We start from the raw sequence: 21,526 nt of genomic DNA on the forward strand, positions 1-21,526 counted from the left end.
TTCATGGAGTCTGAGATACAGCCCTCCAAAGAAGGTGCCTCCAGAAAAGTACTTTCTGGAAAAATGACAGGTGCAGGTTTGGGAGTGTATAGAATGGACTCTGTGCAAGCTAGAGACATCATACTCACAGGGGATCTCCTCCTGATGCTCCTCTACATGTCCTCAAAGGTATGTGCAGATCGGACATAGAGGGTCTGAGCTATGCCCTCCCCCCCCAGCAAAGATGCTCCCAGAAAAGTGTTTTTTGGGGAAATGTCTGGTGCAGGTTCAAAAGTTTATAGAATGGACCTCCTGCATGCTACACAGACCTAATGCACAGGGAACCTCACGCTACCTTTGAAGCTTTGTAAACATTTTGATTAAGCAGAGACAGTCTACCTGGGAACATTTCCATTCATGAACCACCACAAACTGCCATGAACTGCTTGAAAGTTAATGGAAAGTTCATGGTTGGTTGACCTGTCATGAACTTCAGTTTGTGAACCATGAACTGGCCAAAATTCATCACATACTTTAGTTTGTGAGCTGGTTTGTTCCCATCCCTAAGGCTGACCTTGGACTCCCACTATGCCCTCTCTTCAGGGGCAAGCTCATGGTGATTGAAAGGAATCTGAACCATTGGCCATCTTGACTGGACCTTCCCTTCTCCTGCCCTCCTTGCCCCTGAGATTGCATGAGCTGCCCTTTCTGTCCTCACCAGCTACAGGAGCCCCCAGCTGATTCTGGCCTCCTCCTCTGGCCTGTTGTCTGCTGCTTGAAGCCTACTTCCCATCTGAGACCTGCAATAGGCTTGCCAAGCTTTGAAATTGCTGCTGGGGAATTTTGGGGCATGGTCTTGTCCTTATCCCTTTCTCCACAGCCTCTTGTGGGACAGCCTGCCTCATTTGTGTCTGGGCAAAGCTTGGGATTGCCTGACCCTTCAGTTGAGATGGGGTCCCAAGCTGCCTGGCCTTACCCCCAGGCACCAATCAGCTGGCTGGTGGTGGTGGGAATTACTAGTAGAACAGAGAAGGTCTAGGCCTCATTGCCAGTGTCACCCAGGAAGTGACATCATCATCCCAGCAATGTCTGGGTGATAGTCCGGTATTTGGGCAAAAAACCTCTATGGTAGAAGCCAATTTTACCATAGAGTTTTTGTCTAAATACCAAAGCATCACTGGTGTGATGATGTCAGTTTCTGTGCAATGCTGGCAAAGAGGCCTAGGCCTTTCTTTGTCTCCTCACACACACCCCATCCCCTACTAGCAAAGCTGTCCCATGCTGGAGTCTCTTCTGGAGCAGGTAAAGGTGGGGGTGGGGCAACCACCCTGAGACAGTCACCAAAACAGCTTTTATTTAGAGAGGTGTGGATGCTTAAGCATCAAATGTTCCTTCAATCCTAACTAATCAGATGGATTCTCCTAACAATATCCTATGAGCCCTAGATTTCTTCTCATCCATAGAATCAGGTCCAATGTGCTTCTAGCTGATTCAATAATACACTCAGTGGTGTTCCAGACAGTACTTTTTTCTGTGAGGGCAGTACCAGTCCTGGAATCTCTGTACTCACATGTTGTAGAACTTCTCACAGAGGTGATTTCCAGACCCTCCTGAGAAGTGCACTCCTGGGGACTGATTTTATTGTGCATACAGCACTCACAGAGTTTCTTCAGCTTTCCCCCAGCCTGTATGCAGATCTTCTTCTTTTCCTTGCAGAGAAGAAGCCAGCTTTTGTTGGGAGGAGCTGTTGGTGTTTCATCCAGAACTGGTTTCCTGTTTCCAGACGTGGAAACTGCAACATCCTCTTCCTCAGGGCTGCTGCTATCTTTCATGGGGCCCACCATTGCACCACTCTTCAACAGGAACCCACTCATCCTTTGAATCTAGAACAGAGTAAAGAGATGGTCACAGATTTGGCTAGTAGTAGCCTTCTGCTTTGTCTATATTTCCACTAAGCTTGGGCCCCTCAAACCTCTACATTGTATGAAAATTGTCTTCCATGGCCTTTGTGGACAATGTTTGAATGAGCTGGGATATCTCTGTAGAGAGGAGGATATTCTATTAGAGCCAGGGCTTTTTGGTGTATACAAAGCCCAGCAGAAACTGATTTGCATATTATGCCATACCCCCTGACATCGCCATTGTTTCACACAAGGCTTTTTTGTAGATAAAAACCTAGCAGGGACTCATTTGCATATTATGCCACACTCTTGACTCCAAGCCAGCCGGAACGGCGTTCCTGTAAGTGTTCCTGCTCAAAAAAAGGCCTGGTTAGAGCTATACTCATTTGCAGCAATGGAAACGCTGGCTATTATCCAGGCATGAATACTGGGTACATTGTCTTTTGTGTATTTCTATTCTTTTTTTTTTTAATCTTCCTGTTTACTAATGAACACTGTCAATTGTTGGCATTCTAGAGTGCTGTTTATTATCATTTTCTCAGTGTCGTCTCTTTATTAAAACAGTGCAAAATGAGTGCAGATTTAAAGCTGCTTGATAGAAAGAGCTTAAGAACCAGAGAGCTTTAGGTAGAACTTCAGAATCAAGGTCATATGGTCAGAAGACCGGAATAGGATTTGAATTCTGCAAAGGGCAACCCATGGAGTTGATTGTATCCATCGACTCCACCCTTTTACAGTATGACCTGGAAGGAGTGTTCATCTGGAGGGCATGCTGTCTTTCATTTCATGTCCCTCTTTCTGTCTCTTGCCTACAATAAAGGCACTTTCTCAATCCAGTCATTCTTGTATACCCCCATGGGACTTGTTGGAAAGATAATTTTATACTGTGGTATGACTTGAGAAAACAAGTTATTGTGAGATTGTTGTTTTGATTTAGTTTCTGATGGGAGATTTTATTGCCAGAAACAGTTTAACAATTTGGCAACATATTCCTTGTCAGAAACATAATGAAAACACTGTTCTCAGGAGACAGCAATGAAGGGAAAGCAGGGCTTTGTCCTGAAATTTTTTGAGGATGTAGAATCTGATTGAAAGGCTATCAGTCTATAGTATATACCGGTACATCTTCCAGTTCCCTAAGTAGTGAACAATTCTATAGGCAATGCTTTGAGATTTTTTTTTCTTGGATGAGAATTAAGGCTCCATACTTTGCACACCTGCCTCTTCACCTTTGCTGTGGGGAGTGAAATTTCTCCTTGCTCTGATGTGTTTTTGTACAAAGAAGTTCTCCAAAGGCCATCCCCTGACAGCTCCTATTGTGCCACCATCTATAGTTGTTGAAGTGTTTCGTCAGAGATCGTGTTTTTCAGCTGGTGTATCACCTGAGGCCAAACCACAGAGACCCATCTATGGTCCTCTGATAGCCAATGCCCAACAACAGAAATACTGAATACATGTTTTAGCTCCTCTTACTGTAGGAGTTAAGAGAATAAAATTATTCCATATAATTATTCTCAACAGACCTATGAAAGTAAGAACCTGTTGGTTTTTATTGGGGTAATGAGGAACTATGTTCGAATCTGTGGGATGTTAGTCAACTGATATATATGCATCTGAGAAAGAGAGCTGTGTTTCTCGAAAGCTTATGCTATGATAAGATTTGTTAGTCTTAAACATGCTACTGGACTCTTTAATATTTTGATATATAACTTGATAGTAGACCCTGTTCGTCATATAAATAATGTAAGCATAAATTTCATGTGGCATTATGCTTCAATCTAAACAGACTTTTTTTTATCATAATAAACTTTTATTTGCAGTCCTTTTAGATTACATGTCCAGCTGGCCCTTTGTATATTTTATAATTTCCCAATTTGTAGGATTGCTGGTTTCATCCACTGTATGCTCCCTGCTCCACTGAGTCTTGGTGGGAATAACAACATTGTAGCTTCCACTCCTGTAATACTATATACCAGTACCTTTATTTTCTAGTTCAGTAGAACTATTACTTTCCTTACTGATATCTTCTTAAGGCGGACTTTTGGTAGTGAGGTAAGGTGTTAGGTAGAAGAGCTGTATAAACTGGATCTCGACACAGTTTTTAAGTTCAAAGAACCAGATGTTTAATATATATGTATCTAGATAAAAGCATAAAAAGACTGAGGTCAACATTATACAATTAAACAGAATACAAATATATTCTGCCCTACCTCTAGCTGATGTTTAGCCTATAATTTTGACCTATTTTTCCTAACTTTTCCTAACTTCATACATATTCAGGAACATTAGCCCTCTCCTGTTTGGGTACTCCCCCCAACTCCTCTTTCTGGGTTCCAACTGTCATTTACCAACTGTTTGCCAACTGTCACTTATCTTCCAACTGAAAAGAACCCTCTGTCTGTCACCCAATCCTAGCTGAGAAGCTCCATTTTATCCACTAATGACCAAGCTTTTTTTAAAAAATGCTATTTATTATCAATGGAAAACAAGCTTTTACAATATTTTCTTCTCCACAAGTTCCTGTTTAATCTTTTTGCATTTCTCTTTTTAAACCTTCCTTATATAGTTCTAAGAATATATAATCTCCTTTCAAACTCTTCGTTATTATTGTTTTGCCACCATATCTTTCCTCTTCTTCTAAAGCATAACACAGATCTTATCGAATGTTTATTCTGCAGCATCCTTTACAGAAGGATGAATTGTGCTTGTCCATGTTTTCTCTTGCTCCTTCCTTAAAAAGGCATGTGGAATAACCTTTTTTTGTTCTCCCCACAATATGTTCAATTTTTATGTTACATTTTTGGAATTTTCAACCTTAGCTCTTCAGCTTTGTGTTTATATTCTTCAGGTCTGCAGCCACTCTAGAGCATATTAATAGGTCAAACCAGTGAACTCTAATCTACAAATATAAGACCTCAAATAAGGGCCAAACTACAGCAAGGCATTTCTTTGACACCAATGAGTAATTTTCTCCCTATCGATGAGTTTTGAATAAGGTCAGCTATAGAATGCTTTAATCCTACGTTCTTTTGTAATAAAACAGCTCTTGATTACAGTTGTGACGCATCTGTGGATACATAAAAGTGCTTATCATACTTAGGAGCTTTTAACACTGGTATACACATGGAAGCATCTTTCAGTTTGTGAAAGACATCCTGCAATCCACGTCACTTGTCTGGCTTCATTTTCCTCACAAGCTTATATACTATTTTCCCAAATTGTGGTATGAATCTGTGGTAATATCATGCCACTCCCAGAGAAGGTTTAAATAGTTTCTTGATCCTAGGTGGAACCCATGAATTAGCTGCTTCCACTCCACCCTGTGGAGTAGTATGATTTTTCCCATTGTCCATTTTGTGAACCATTTCCACACTGTGTTTTTGCCATTCTAAAACATTTTCTACAATTTGCATCATGTGCTAACCTCCACAATGGTAGCTGAATTTTCTTTGGTGCAATAAGCTAATTAAAAGGTATTCTTGTCCCTGCTCTATCTGCAGGTGACCAAAGCCTGCATAGTAACTCTTTCTTCCATACCACTTGTTCTCTCAGCTGATCTGTAAATGGAGCATCTTTGTTCAAGGCTACTTCCCTCATATGCTTCTGAGCTTGAGTTGGTCGTCATGACCTCTTGCTTGAACTCTTCTTTATTTGCCCACTCACTAAGGGTATATGGCAGTTGGGTCAGATCAGATCAGATGCTGTCCTATCTTCCCAAATGCTTGTAGGGCTCCTGCCCTTTTCAGGCAGAAAGGTATAACTAGAAAAAAATCTCACTTCTTTGAATCAGAGGTTTGTATTCTATCCTTTTGCTTAGCCAGTTCTGAAGCATCTCTCCAGCCTAAGGAGTCTTTTCTCCAATAGAAGAGAGAGACTCTTCTTGATCATTCCACCAAGACTTGAACTAGCCTCTTCTTGTACATGACTGAAGGATGTATATGCTCTGGAGTCTAAGCCAAAATGAGTCCACTGGGAGAAGGGAAAGAGGGTAGGATGTGTTCCACAAATCTGCAAAAAAGTTTTTGTAAAATGTAATGGCTTCTGCAAGTTATAATACACTTTAATTTCATGTTTCTATGGCTCAGTTTTAAAAGTTTGGCACAGCAATAATTTCACTCAGATGTGTATTGATGTGCTTGATAAAAGTAGACATGAATACTTTTGAAGGGTTTGGTTTTGGAAATGTAGAGTTTAATTAGAAAGAGAACTATATCAAGTGGGTTTCTTTTAAGATGTGATTTTATTATGGAAGTTTTGAATTTGTTAGTCACCTTGCTGGGCAATGCATTTTGTAAATTAAGTACATAAATAAACTTGAAGGATCAGGAATGCACATCTGCAACCATGTCTTCATTTTTGTGCCAGCTTGAACAGAGACGAGGTTGTCCTTACCTCAAAACATCATGGATGAGTGGCCTTATAACTTCTGTGCCCCCATTTGAAGTGTCTTATTGTAATTGTCTCATAGCATTTAACCTTAAAAATAAAACTTCTAAAATATTACTAATTTAAGGTTTGCTGAAATATTGAAAGCTAATGGTTTTCCAACATAAAACCATGACTTGAGTCACATAACCTAAACTATAAAAACTACAGAAAGGCAACAAAATTATTGGCTGAGAATCTTGTCATTTCATATGTAGTTGAGAGACTTCCAATAAAAATATGCCCTCAGGGTCTGCCTGAGGTGTTTGGGCATGTGTAGACATTTAGGATGTCTACTAATCTAAGAAAACTCTGAAGTAATTCTATCATTCTCTATGTGTTTTCAATTTGTGCAGCATGTTCATAATTTTGGTCTCCACTTCCTTCACCTAGAACTTTGTTCTGGGATGTGAACGGGAATGGCAGTTGGGTGGAATGTTGATAAGAGGCAGTTGGGGATGGAGGAATGAAATTGGGAGAGGGTGAATGAGGGTGGAGGGCCTGGGAAGAGTTCCAAGTTTACAATTAGGTCTAGTATTCAACATTTCATGCTGACAGATTATTTATCTGTGATGGTGGAAAGTGCCATCAAATCACAGCTGACTTATGGTGACTTGATAGGGTTTTCAAGGCAAGAGACATTCAGAGTTGTTTGCCATTGCCTGCCTCCGCCTAGCGACCCTGGATTCCCTTGGTGGTCTCCCATCCAAATACTAACCAAGTTTGACCCTGCTTCAGCTTCCAAGATCTCCTGAGATCAGGCTAGCTAGGGCCATCCAAGTCAGGGAATTTATCTGTAAAAAGACACCATTTTGATGTCACCTGACAGCTGATGCCGCATCTTATTCACCATTATGTGCTTTGCCAAATTTGCTTTAGAATGTGGCAGATGTGATCCCCCCCCCCCGCTGTCTTTAGCATCTCTGCAAAGCAGAGATATTGAACTCAGGAAACCAATGTTGAATTTTCTCTCTTCCCCCTCCCTCTCCCCATCTCTGGAAGTTGCAATAGTCAGGCAGAATATGAGGACACATTGCAAGGTACCAGACTCCTTGAAGTAAACTGGTTAGAAATAGATTCATGGGTACAATCTTTACAACTACCCAAATGCAGAATCCTGTTTTAGCTCTGTTGGCAAACCTGATAAAAGCGTTATCACACCAGCAGAAACAAGCAGTGCATGGATAACAGTCACTACCACTAGTGAGAAAGCCTTTGGGGAAATTGAAGATGTGCACTGACTCAAAACTACTTAATAGAGAACTCAAAAGACAACACTACCTTTTACATGTTATTGAGGATGTGCTTCCAGATCTGTTCAGGGCAGAGTTGTTCACTGTGTGTGATGCTGGGAATAAACTTTGGCATGTGGAGCTGGATGAGCCATCCATAAACCTGATAACCTTTGGCACACCGTGAGGCAGATATTGCTGGCTTGTTTTGCCACAGACCTCATTTCCAGGTTTATAGGTTAAGTTTCAAAAGTAATTTTAAATAGTTTGGCTTGAATCCAACAGAGTAAATCTTCATGATGGACTTCAGTGTTCACAAATGAGCACAGATTATATAAATTGGGATCTTGCTACAACAACAGATCTTTCTCGGCAACATCAGGCATTTAACTGTACAGGGACAATGCTACCATTTACCTTGGTATGTGATGAGTAGGTACATAATCATAGCAGAATTCTAACTCTGTAAGAAGGCTGACATGCTGCACACCAGCCAAAGTTAGTTAAATATCAATGCCCAACAGAGGAAATCTGTGCTAACGATTCCATCTGAAGAGCCACATCTAAGAGTCCACCCAAACTGCATATCTACTTCAGAGCGAATGTAACTGTGTAGCAAGGAAGACCACAACAGCGTCATCACTGAAGTGTGGAAGCTGAAACTGAGGCCCTAAGTGCATGTCACAGTCTTAAAGCTGAAGGTGCTCCTGTACTGGATATGGAGAGCCAGTGTGGTATAGTGGTTAGAATGTTGGACTAGGATCTGGGAGACACAGGTTCGAATTCCCACTGTGCTATGGAAGCTTGCTGGGTGACCTTTGTTAGGAAAATATCTCTTTGCATAGTGGAATTGTCTTGCTGTTTAGGAATCACTTGACATGGGCTGTTTCAGAATAAAAATAGTAGATCTTTATTACAACTACACCAGTGGGGATCCACAATACTTGCAGGGGATCCCTTCCCCCCCGCCACCAGTGCCACAGCCTCCAGGCCCAGTGGGACTCCCAGCCTCTGTAGCGGGGTTCATTGCAGGTCCCCCTCCCACCATAACCACCAACAGGACCGGATCAACATTTTTTTGAAGGGGGGGGGACAAAATTAAAAACGACGCCCCCTTATGGTCCCATTCTATCTTATGGGCCCATATAATACAATAGACTCCATACCCAATTTGCACCCCCCTCCATTGGTGCTTGGGGAGAGCACGCCCTCACCCCCCCTCTCTAGATCTGGCCTTGACCACCAATGCTGCTGCCCCCAGGCACAGCAAAGTTCCCAGCTTCTCTAGCTGGACGCTCTGTGGCTTTCCCCAGTCACTGCCAATGCTACTGCCCCTGAGACCAATGAGGCTCCTAGCTGTTGCTGTTGAAGAGGAGATAAGTTTTTACGTTGTCTGCATATGTGTAGGCAATGCTTGGGGGGGGGGGGGAGGATGGATTTAACACCCCCCTAAACATTTTTACTGTTTTCAGATTTTTATGCAAACCTGGGGAGCCCCCAGTTTGGGGGAAAAATCCCCTTTCTGTCTATGTGGGCACAATCAGTGGATATAAGGATCTGCAGATGAGCCCACAGCTGGCTATTAGATATATAGATCCTGGATAGGAAAGGGCAGAGTTGCCATTTGAAACTATCTTCCAATGCTAAATTGGATAGAGCTCTTATGGTAGTTAGACAAGGAAGAGAGAAGAGAGCTTGTCAGCCAGAAGGAAGGAAGTTTCTGTGAGAATAGCAGTCTAAGGTCAAAAGGGCAGCAGCAGAGCTTTATTTTGCTTTTCAAAATAAAAAGGTGTAGAGTCCTGATCTCTCTGTCTTACTATGTTTCCCCCTCTGAAGTTCGTGTAAGCTTGCACTAAGTAGGGTTGTCAGCCTGGAGATTTCCCGCTTTTACAGCTGATCTCTAGCTGACAGAGATCAGCTCCCCTGGAGCAAATGGCTGCTTTGAAGGGTGGAGACTCCATGGCATTGTCCCATGCTGAGGCCCACCTATCCCCAAACTCCCAAGATCTCCAGGTGTTTTCCTACACTGACTTGGCAGTCCTAACTAAGAGACATTGCACTGTCTATTCCTTTCAGCACCCTTGGGCCAGTTGCTGTCTCTTGGCCTAGCCTATTTCACAGGTTTTTTGGGTCCCCCCCCCGCATTTTTCCATTTCTGTGTGTGTGTTTGTGCCCCTGTGCCTGGAAGTCATGGCAACCTCTAGTGACTCCTACTGGGGCAAGGAGGATATTCAGAGAAGTGGCTTGATAGGCTGCCTCCACTTCCCTACTCTGGTATTTCAAGGAGGTTTCCCATCCAAATTCTTGCCAGGGTTGGCCCTGCTTAGCTTCTTAGATCTGATGAGATTGGGCAACAATCATGCATTTCTTACAATGTATACTTTTGCTTTAGGTGACACTACCAGGACATTTTGCAATATAGTTAATTCCTCAGTCTGGAAAGTTGTCTCAATCTTGCGGGCTGGGTTTCCATGCCAAGGCTGTAACATACCCAAGAGTCAGGTACATGCAGAAACTGCCTCAGACTCAGGGACTTGTTCAGACATTGGAGAGAATGGGAGCCATCTATTGGTACAAAGCAGTAGTCTGCATTTATTTTAAATAACTTGCTCCAACGTAGGCATTAATGTAATGCAATATTCCCCAGGTTACTCATAAAACTTAGCATTTATGAGTGATCATACTATTTTTTATCACATTTTCCCTTGCAGTGTCACTCCAGACATATAAAAGGGAGAAAAAAAGAGATGGCCAATGCAGTTCTTCCACTGGGTCGATAGCAGAAGGATTTCTCAATCGGAGGTAAGCAACAGTCAGGCACTGCAAGTGCGAGAGAGGCAGGAAGCAGGGTGCACTGTGACTAGAATGTAGTCTCAACTCAGGGAAAGCATTTTAGAGCCACTGTAGAGACAATGACAGCACAAAACTCCAACAAACTAGGATGTTACCTCATAGTTGTTTTAAAGAGAACAATTAGTTCTCAGGAAATTCTCACAATCCCTCTATCTAGCAACACTATGTTAATAGTTTCCCTCAATTAATGGAAATTAGTAACAGCAGTAAAGACAACATGCAATGCTAAGCTTGCAGGGTTACACAAAATAAACCAGAAACATGAGTATTAAAAGTATACTACTTTCTAGAAAGCTAGTGTGGGCTACTAGACTGACAGGTGAACTAGGACCTTGGCAGCCGACTCAGCTCTGTTACAGCTTCTCAGCCTTAGTTTTGTGTTGGTGAACAGGGATGAAAAGGAACTTAACTTAAAGGGTTGCTGCAAGGGCAAACATAATACAAAACTATATAAGCATTTTGCAAAATTATAACCATGTTTTCTTACAGCATAAATCCTTTATGATGATTTTTTTAAAGAAATGAGCTGTCTTTGTTGACCAAGTGAAACCGGTAGTTAAAGACTAGTTTCTGCTGGTTTTAGCAATCCTGTTTCCACTTCAAGGACTCTGAAATTACCGTCTTTTACTCTGCAGAAGTTTCTACAGGATCCAATATGACTGCTTTTATTAGTGTAAATAAACTGCTTCAGTATTAAGTGTCCAACTATTAAGCCAACAGAAAACTCCCTGCCTGCAAATTAACAGTGTTAACCTAGTCTTTCCCATAGGAAGAAAGAAAAGAGAAGTAGATCCCAAAGATTGGGTAAGAATGGACATTTTCAGATAGTGATGAAACACTGTTAAAGAGGGAACAGTAGGTAGGGAAGTGGACAAGCAGTGATCTTTAGACAGTGAGGGCAGACAAGAAAAAAATGGACAGAGGGCTGAAACAAAAAACTTGATCCAAAGTGATATGTCTTGAAACATATGGATATTTACAAAGAGCATTTTTACTTTTTTTTTTATAGAAACAAGGAGTTCAGAAAGAAGAAACAAATACAAATGATAAACATTTTAATTATCCTCCACTAAAATGTTTTATTCAGAATATTCACACACATGCATGAGAGACACTAATAAAATAAGCAAAAAGAAGCTGTACTCTTTGGGCTATTTGCAGTATCGATCAGCTTTCAATTTTGATCTCCTGTAACAGAAAAGGGGAAAAAAAGGATTTAAATGATTTGTGAGAGAGCTCCTTGTAAGCATTTAAGCCAGAAGATTTAGCATTTTGATACACTTTTGATACATTTTGCACAGAGCCTTTAAATGCAAGAGGTTGTATTCCATTATTCTGAATTTAGGTAAACTACACTGCAATCACCAGACATTAAAGAGAGTCACTCTGTTGCAGGCTGCATGGCTAAAACCGGAGTTTTCTCTCTAGCCTTTAAAGCAGCTTTGTAAACTGTCACAGAACATTTATCAATGTAGACCTTTGGTATGCTTATAGAAGCAACTCCATATTTCAAACATGACAAACAGATCTTCCCTATCACTCTTTGTCACCTTTAACACAAGCCAGTTTAACCAACTTTAGCGAATAGCTTGTGGATGGACTCATTTGAACTCCAGGAGGCAGTGGCAACATGCTCGAATGTATGCTCATAAGAAAAGCCACCACATATGGTAAAGCAAAGGAGAAGGCTAGGTTTATGTCCCTCCTTCCAGCACATATTTCTCTCATGCAGGGAGGATTTTTTTTATTTGGTACAAACGAAAATACTGTTATATAATCCCACATTGTTCCCCAAAGTTTTTAAATTTCCATCAGCTAGCTACTTGCTTAGACTATGCCTCAGAGTTAGAGAATGTTTCATTGACCACAGAAATGGTATCTGGATGGAAGATATACCTGTCTAATAGGGCTTCATGAAAAGTGCCTTCTTTCCTAGCTTTTTTGAGAGCTTTACTGTCTTCCTGGCTTACTTTGAGTTTGCGGTCTTGAAAACTCTGAAATTTCTTCCTGGAAAGGAAACCACAATCCATAAACATCTACAGTCTGAATGAAACATAATGAACTTTATTAGCTTACCTCAAGGATCTACAGTCTCATTTATAAACAGTATTACTGATACAGATGACTTGTACAGTATAACAGCCTTATACCTGATAAGTTTCACTCATGTCCAGTAAAAGCATAACAAGCCTACTGAACGATCAATGTGCGCTATAAGTATATACATTTATTTAACAAATGGCTACTAGAATTGAAAACTAAGATTTTTATTCTATGCTCCAAGACAGGTTGCAAAAGTTTTCTTGCTTTGTTTTTACTGATGGACAAGAAATTCTATTCTTACGTACACATAGTTGATTTCACACTGCTTAACGTTTCCTTTGTCTTCTTCAGGAATGTCATCTTTTTGTTTGGCTTCTCTTTCCGCACATGTTCTGATCTAAGTACAATAGGAAGGGGAGAAATGTGGCTTGCTAAAAATTGATGCCAAAAAGTCAAATACAAAAATTCTTGACTCTGTGAGGAAGCTTTACAAGTTTTGCTTTGCTGTTTTAAGGAACATAATGATACAAACAAACACTCAGTAAACAAAGCTGCTGTAATTTCTTGTTATAATACAACCAGAAAAAGTCTCTCTCTAGCAAACTGCCTATTACTATGACTAGTGAAATACTAGGAACACTCATGAAGGAAAGGGAACAAATGTAGAATACAATGTATGAATGTGATTCAGCTAGAACCCTTTTCCTTGAGATCCAATTATCTACATATCAGGATTGTGTGCATGGAGAACCATCCAATCATGCAAGTTCCCACCCGCAGACTAAAGTCATGCAGCTTTCCCTCCAATTAGTGGAAATAAGTGATTTTAAAAAGTCAGAGAGATTCTCCACTGCTCCCCTTAAAGGATCCAGGTCTGAAATGCATACCAGTTAAAATGGAAGCTGGAGTCCATTTGATAAGACTATGGATTGTAGTATAAAGGAAATATTTTGCTTCCTAAATATGTGGAAGGCATTTCATATGGAGGTGTGCTATACTTTTTTCATTTTGTTCTGAAAAGCGCACACAGATATGTAAACTGCTACATACACAGATCATTCAGATTTACCTTAATAATTTCCTCATCCCCTGCAGTTTTACTTTTGGCTTCTATATCACCTTCTTCATTACATCTGATAAAGCAGCTGTTAGCTGCTAACAGAGCAATTTTCCCCTGCAAAACACACACACAAAACAAACACCAAACCAAATTAGTAATTTCCTGCAAAATATGGTTAACTGTCCTGAAACAAAACAGAAACAAAATTTCAAACCTAATAATTTCAATTTAAACAATTCAGTAATGCATACTGTTTTTAAACCCCAGAATTAGCAGTGGATTATTGTATTTTCAAATGATATTTAGAATTCACTTCTAGCATTTACAAATTAATGTGCATAAAACATACAAGAAATTTGCCTCTGAGGATATAAAATTATGTTTGTGTATAACTGTAACTTCTGAAAGCCTTACAGTGCATGTCAGACGAGTGTCACACTGGTTTTTACAGTATACTAGTTAATTTTAACTGTAAATGATAATTAGCAGTAATGTTTTCAATGTACTCACAATATCTATGTGTAAGTCAAATAATTTGCTCAGAGGGAATGGATGAATGAATGAATGAAGCTCTCAACTAAGTTTTGTCCAACTGTGATAAACAATAAAAAGGAATCATTTCCCCCAATACCACTTTCTTTCTTGTTCTATACAGAGAAATCCCAGAATACAAACAATAGCTCTATATAAGTTTTTCCTTCAGAAATAAACAAATATAACCTGAAACCCATGTGTTATCTCCTAGGATTAACTGCTATTTTAAGGCACTTGCCTCCTGAAAGACTGGTTCCCATTGCTCCCTTGAACCAATTGCATCAGAACGTCCAATAACTAGTCCATCCGAATTGATACCAAAGTATTTGCCATAGCCTGATTTCAGTGCAATTCTTTAAAAAAGAAAAAAAAACAGCATTAACAACTATTGCTTCATTATTAATATTCTGTGTTATGGGGAACACTGGAGCTCCTTGAAAGTTCATCAGAGGTTCCGCAGTGAGATGATGGTAGACAGACTTCCTTAAACCAACTTGGCTACCATTATTGATCTTCTCCTGCAAACAGGCAGCTGCAGGGAAACAGTGATTACATTTTTGTGCACTGGCATAATTCATTTTACACTAGAAAACAGTGAAGCCCAATAGGTTTGGGCAATGTTCCACATGAACTGACAAAGTACAGTGTATCCCAGAATCTTCTGAAATACACTGGGCTTCCATGGCAGCCATATAGAGGTTCCTCAGCAATCAGATTGAAGTGGAAAAGGTACCTTGAAGGTATAAAATTTAAAACATTAGTGTAGGTTAAGATAGTATTGGGAAGAAATTACAGTTTTCTATCTCCCCTCTGCCTTTGTCAGGCAAAGTTCTAGTCTTTATACTTACAAAGACTTTTGCAAAGTTTATTAACAGCATCTTGGGTTACTTGACACAGAACATTAACATTTTTATTGTCAAAGACATTATCTACGTGCACACTGCTCTGTGTGATATAAACTTTGGTTGGGTATCCCCTATGATATAGGCATGTATCTTATTCCAGTACATCAAAGAGACAGAACATTATTTCTCATCTATGATTAGAAAGCAGACCTGAAGAGAAGAAATTAGTTTTGATCATTCTTATATAGAGAAACTCAAGAATGTCTCAGGGGAATATCTGGTTTAAAGTTCAAGAGAGTAATTACCTTGTGTCTGACAGCTTGACAGCTGTAAATTGTTCGGGAGGACTAGGACCTTCATCTGAATGTAATAAAAAGAGAAAGAGACACAATTAATACTGGAAAATTCCACTAATGATGACTGATACACTCAAAGAATGTACCCATTATTTCCCCTAGTGCACATTCCAGCAGGGTAGCTGTGTTAGTCTAGCATTTCAGAGCAAAGTAGAAGTCCACTGGCACCATAAAGGCTAACAACATTTATTCCAGTATGAGCTTTCATGAGACAGATCTTACTCCACAGAAGCTCATACTAGAATAAACATTGCCAGTCCTTGAGGTGTCACTGGTTCACCTCATCTGTAGAATTCTCATCCCCCTATATTTTCACTTGGTGCCATCTTTCTTATCTAAGCACCAGGAGAAATTTGATCCAGTCTCCTGAGTTCTTGAGAGTTATACGTATTTGTTTTGTATTATTTCTATTGTTGATTGAAAAAAGGGGTTATTAATGTCAACATAGTGTGCTGTAATTGCATACTTGATTCCTTGTGTTTAGATTGACTTATTTTACTAACTGATTTTTGTTGTATTGTTTTGTGGATTTTATTGATTTTGCCAGCAACCCCAAAGAACAGGCTTGGTGGAAGGGAGGGCAATTTTTCTAAAACAAATATATCAACAATATAAATAATGTCCCGTATACGGTACTGACTAACACAGATTTCATACCCAGCTACCGCAATATAAGATTTAAAAAGCCAGTGTGGATTTGGACTAGAATCTGGGAGACCCAGGCTGGAATCCCCACTCTGTGTTATGGAAGCTTGCTGGGTGACCTGGGGCCAGTCACACACATCTAACCTAACCTACCTCATAGGGCTGTTGTGAGGATAAAATTAAATAAATAAATCAGTACAGATTCACAAATATCTTACAAATACATTACCATAAAGTTGACATTTTCGACAGGTCTACAACTACCAGTGGGGGGGGGGGTTCATACTGCCACTTCTGTCACTGAGCAATACCATCTGTAATATCACAAACAGACTAACAGAAGAACTGAGAGCTGAGATATTTATAAATCGCCTGCAGTAACTAATTTTTTTATAGCACCATATATATTTTATCTTTATGACTGTAATTTTAATGTTTTATTATGACTGTTAGCTTCCCAGAGTCCGCTTGTGGAGTGGGCGGCATATAAATCCAAAGAAATAAATAAAATTTATATAACTTGATCATCAAATATACTGACAACATATATATCGCACAAAAGAGTAAAAACCCTTACTAAGAAGTATGCCCATTCAGTAAAATGGGACTAATTTCTGAATAGGACTACTCCCTTACTTTTTTCATGCTACTAATGTGCTACACATGGCTAATACTGCACTGCTAAAGATGACTAATAGTGCAAACCTAATCAGAATATGTGCTTGTGTATGCATGCAATTATACTTTGTTTTAACACTTTAAAAAAAATAAACACCCATCAAAGGCCATTGAAGTTAGTAGGCTTAGACAGATATAGCTCTGTATAAGACTGCACTGATAGATGCATGAGGGTGGGCTAACACACAGGTGGTCTTATAGCTTTCTGACATCTGCAAGGTTGGATTATATTACACTGGTCCAATACAGAATCCTCTAAAAATGAAGTTTACTTTTGCCATATCTTATGAAGGAAAACCTTATCTCTAGGTCTGCTCATACCAACCCTTATGAGGTGCTCCAAGTGTAAAAAGGCCATTGTCAAGAGCGCTGATATAAGTTCCTTGTCCCATCTCAATTGCCACAGTTCCTGTGATTTCACCAAAATTTTTTACTGTCCACCAGCCTTCTAATAGAAGAACACACAAAAAAATAAAACAGGAACTCAGCTGCTGCCTGTTTCAAAGTAATCCAGCTGCTCATTGACAAAGTTTTGGGGATACTAACAACATCTTATAACATTTTTGTAAAAGAAAAAAGAAAGCCACAATGCAAAATAGCAGTTTAAACAAAATAAACACAAATTGTAGAAAACATCATTATATAATTTTACTTATGGCATGATAATCCCTACTATAACAAAAAGCTAAGGTAGTGTTAACTTATTTGAAAGTAACATGAGCATTCATACTTTGAACATAAATGTGTCAATGTTCTGGGGAATATGTACACGCAGTTTCTCTAAGGGACAGGAAACTGCAACTGGATTAAAATCGTATGCAGCTGGTAACTTCATGGGGCTGGCCGAGAATTCAAACAAGATCGTGGGTGGTTAAGAAGCTAAAAGGTCACAGTGCTTCAAGGGAAGCAACAGACTGAGAAACCAGAACGGAAGGTGAAGGAAGCTTGAGGAAAAGCAGATAAAGGAACTGAGACAAGGAGGAGCTAAACAGCAGAAGGGGAAGTAGGGGCATCCAGGAGGGGCTGTGGTTCAGTGGTATAGTATCTGCTTGAGTTGCAGAAGGTTCCAGACTAAAACCCCAGACTTTCTAGTTAAACAGATCAGGAAGTGGGGATATGAAATACCTAGCAGAGAGCCTTGGATAAGCATATCTGTGCTGTTGCTGATGCTCAGTTGTTGCTGATTTTCAAAAAGATCATAACTTTTATCTTCTTTATCTAACATCCAAATTCTACAACTTACTAGATGAGTACAGATGTGCGTAAGAAGGACTATACTAATAGCTACACCAAGGCAAGGTGACAAGATATCATGCTAACATAACAGGAACCTGCATGTCCCTGTCAAAATTATAATTTTGTCCCACTAGAAAAATGAAAAAGGTCTCCACTTCCCACTCCAAGCAGCCTCACTTCCATGGAAAAGTCAACTTACCAACAATATCAAGCTGATCTTCTGCATTTTCTCCTCCTTTTCTTTTTTTGTCTTTGTTTTTCTTCTTACTACAAAACAAGTCACAAAAAATGTTTGCATTCAATACCTGGGCTTTTCCTTAACTACACATGACTATAACCATTCTTAAGGAACTTTGGAGATCCTTAAAGATGAAAGGCATGGCCAAGGCAAATTCCTGCGACTAAGACACATTCATTTGTGTTTCTTAACCCAGAGCATGCATTCTCAAACTTTTTATCTATGAGATTTAAGTTTTTTATGTTAACATAATATATTTTGGCAGTGATTTTCTCAGACTTCTCCCGAGTTTGTACATGAAAGAGACAGTGTAAGCCATTAAATGGAAATTCTCATCTCCACTCCATTTTGGAGCAGGAATCACATACATACAAATCCCCAAATGATGCAGCATTTTATATACAGAGAGAAGACACAGAGAACAAGTAGTAAGCATGAAGGTTGCTTAAATACAAAAGACAAAAGGATAGACTACCAGACCCATGAAAGTCTACACAGGTAAAGATACACTAGGTAAAGATCCCACAACCCCAAAGGATCGAAGTGAGCCTGAAGAGCTACTTTAATTCAGGCAGTGAACACACATGAAGCTGCCTTATACCGAATCAGACCATCAAGTCAGTATAGTCTACTGGCAGCAGTTCTCCAGGATTCCAGGTAGAGATTTTATCTATTATCTGATCCTTTCAACTGGAGATGATGGGGATTGAACCTGAGATCTTTTGCATTCCAAGCAGATAGCTGACTTCTGAGCTTCACCCCCTCCCCTATTCCTTCCCTAATGAGATTGCTTCTTTTCAGGAATCCAATCCATTAGTCTGGAGGGCGGGGAAAGGCAAGGGATACCTGAGTACATAAAATAGTTTGCTTGAAATGTTACCTAAATAGAAATCAGAAGAATACAAAGAAACCACCAAGACCTAGCTGTTAGAAATACCTACCATAATTATGATTGTAAAGAAACAATATACTGACACATTAAGCAGGCTTACACTGAGTCAGGTCACTGGTCTACTGTATACTCTGACATGCAGCGGATCTCCCGGTGTCAGGCAAAGAGCTCCTTCACATCAACTATTATCTAATTCTTTTTGCTCGAGTTTTAACAGGAAATTGAACCTGGGTCCTTCCTTCCACACGCAAAGCAATGCTCAGCTACCTATGGGGCACACATAACGGGGAAGCTCACCATCTTCACGCGCTGCCGTGAACTCACAGATGAGTCTGTCTGGCCACTGTGGAAAACACAATGTGGGACGCCAGGAAATTTTGGCAGGCTCCAGTTCTCATGCTCTTAAGAGAGAGAATTAGCTTATCACAAACGACTCCCTAATTATCCACGTTGCGCCCCCCCTCCAGCCACATGTGGCCCAGCAATAAGGAAAAGACACTTTTTGTAAGCTCAGAGACTCTCAGGAAGACATCTGTAGATCCAGCTCTGAAAACATGCTCGCAGCCCCAGCGGAAACGGCAAAAGGCTAGTTTTCCCTAACAACGAAAAAATGCAAATGACAACACAATGCTCACTTCTTCAACTTCGTCCCCTTCAAAACCAATTTAGTCGACTTAACGCAAGAATATTCCGCCATGTCTGTATACATACGACGGAGCTGTGCGACGATACATACGTATTAGTCCTGCGACTGCCCTACGGTAGCTCCTAAAGGACAAACTATCTTGCGTCGCTTGCCACTTGACGGGGCATGCGCAGTGCTGAAATTGAAGCTTTTGCTGCTAAGTTGCTTATGTGGGTAGAGGAAACAGAAGCCTGGTAGTCGGCTTCTACGCGTTCCTTTTCCCATGTATCTAAAAGTGGCTCCCGGTGTGTGTGTGGCGTTTACACGGGATACATTAATACTGGAATTTGGCAGTTAGAGCTCCCGGTTTGATACGATGCTAAGTGAGAACGGATTTTGCAGTTTTGCTGACATGTGGGGTTAGGAAGTACTGTGGTAACAGGGAAACACAGTCAGAGTCCAGTGGAGCCTTTAAGACCAATGAAGTTTTATTCAAGATATAAGCTTTCATATGCACGTACACTTCCTCAGATACAGTGAAAAAAAGATGTCCTCATTACAAATAGATGCGTGTGGGGGTAGTTGCCTAGATGGAGTCAAGATGCATAAGTAACTGGACGATAAGTTATACATATTGTTATACTGTTTAATGTTTTTAGGTTTTAATTTTTTGAATGTTTTAAATCTTAATATTTTATATGCTTGTTTAAATTATGTCTAATTATTTGTTGTGAGCCGCCCTGAGCTACTTGTGGGAAGGGCGGGATATAAATCATTAAATAAATAAATAAAAATAAATAAGTAGAGCTGAGAGTTGATTAAACCAGTTGGTAAGATCTTTGAATAGCATTAAACTAGCATACAAATACAAGAGTTAAACAGATGTGAGAACTGAGTTTGAGTCCAGTGGCACATCCGAGAACAACAAAATCAAATTTTGTGTATAAGCAAGAACTGACTTAGCATGGGTAGATGCACACTGAAACAGCTTTTCTCAAATGTTACATATAGGTGGGGTTAGTTGCCTGGAAGGGCTAATTAGGGTCAAGATAACTGAGCAATAAATGCAGCTAAGATTGGAATAACACATTTGGTAAGACCTGTGCGCAGCTGCATATTGGCATACTGATAATAAAAGTTAACAACAGATGTGAGAACTAAGTTTGAGTCCAGTGACACTTTTAAGACCAACAAAGTTTATTTCTGGTCATAAGTGAGAACTGAGTGACTTAGCATGTGTAGTGATATAAGAAGCCGATATCTCTGTTCAGCCCTGGGGGCTGTGTTGTCTTTTGTGTTGTAATAACTTGTAATTCAGCAAACTCCAGTTCCAGTCTGTAACAGGGAAGTGATTGTTTTTTAAACACAGCTTGGTATTTTTTCCCCTCACAAATGGGTTCTTTTGACATGCTTCTTTTGTACAAGAGAGAACACAGAGCCCACTGGCATCTAGATATTATCTAATACCAGACACAATCTGGGGTAAGCTGTTGTGGTTAGATCGATGGGCTGGTTTAGCAAAATTGTGCGTCAAATTTCCAGTGAGTGAGTCTTAAGAGTCACTGGATGACCCTCTACTCACTCCCACTCGGTCTTGCTTACTTTACAGGGTTGTTGTGAGGATATGCCACCTTGCATTCTTTGGAGCAAGGGTGGGATAAAAATATAATACATAGATAAATTTGGCCAAATCAGTTGAAAAAGGATGAAGCTAAATTTAACCAATTCACCATAGTGTGCAAGTAATCAATACATCTATAACTTAAGTTGGAATTGCAAAAGAGTAATCTCTGTCTTGGTTGCAGTTGTATGGACACAACTATTTCTCGAGCTGTTTTCCAGATGCTATGCTCTGAACACTTTGCTACCACATTCTTGTTGCATCTTCAGTAACTTTAAGAAGAACTTGATTTTCCATTTTTATTTATTTAGATATTTTTACCCATTTTTTCTTCCCGGTGGGGACGGAAAGCCCATGCAACAT

General features: G+C 40.0%; 1 protein-coding gene across 1 annotated transcript; it reads right to left on the reverse strand.

Moving 5' to 3' along the window:
• Nucleotides 1-11,443: 11,443 nt before the first annotated feature.
• FRG1 (FSHD region gene 1) lies at nt 11,444-19,691 on the reverse strand. Its single transcript, XM_060246422.1, has 9 exons — nt 19,553-19,691; nt 17,987-18,054; nt 16,877-16,999; nt 15,178-15,232; nt 14,266-14,380; nt 13,503-13,607; nt 12,739-12,830; nt 12,287-12,397; nt 11,444-11,578 (listed from the first exon to the last, which is right to left on the reverse strand). Exons 1-9 carry the CDS (start codon nt 19,624-19,626, stop codon nt 11,542-11,544), a joined length of 780 nt encoding a protein of 259 aa, XP_060102405.1. The 5' UTR covers nt 19,627-19,691; the 3' UTR covers nt 11,444-11,541.
• Nucleotides 19,692-21,526: the final 1,835 nt, after the last annotated feature.

This window comes from Heteronotia binoei, chromosome 9 (assembly GCF_032191835.1).
Source record: "Heteronotia binoei isolate CCM8104 ecotype False Entrance Well chromosome 9, APGP_CSIRO_Hbin_v1, whole genome shotgun sequence".
NCBI classification, from domain to species: Eukaryota; Metazoa; Chordata; class Lepidosauria; order Squamata; family Gekkonidae; genus Heteronotia; species Heteronotia binoei.

Bases quoted from the DNA above. Each gene is read 5' to 3' on its own strand.
- FRG1 (XM_060246422.1), bottom strand. From the start codon at position 19,626: ATGTATACAGACATGGCGGAATATTCTTGCGTTAAGTCGACTAAATTG. The intron at 15,233-16,876 runs GTTGGTATGAGC...TATTACATTCAG, and splicing joins ACTTGGAGCACCTCATAAGG to ATGAAGGTCCTAGTCCTCCC. The intron at 12,398-12,738 runs GTACGTAAGAAT...TTTCCTTTCCAG, and splicing joins CAGTGTGAAATCAACTATGT to GAAGAAATTTCAGAGTTTTC.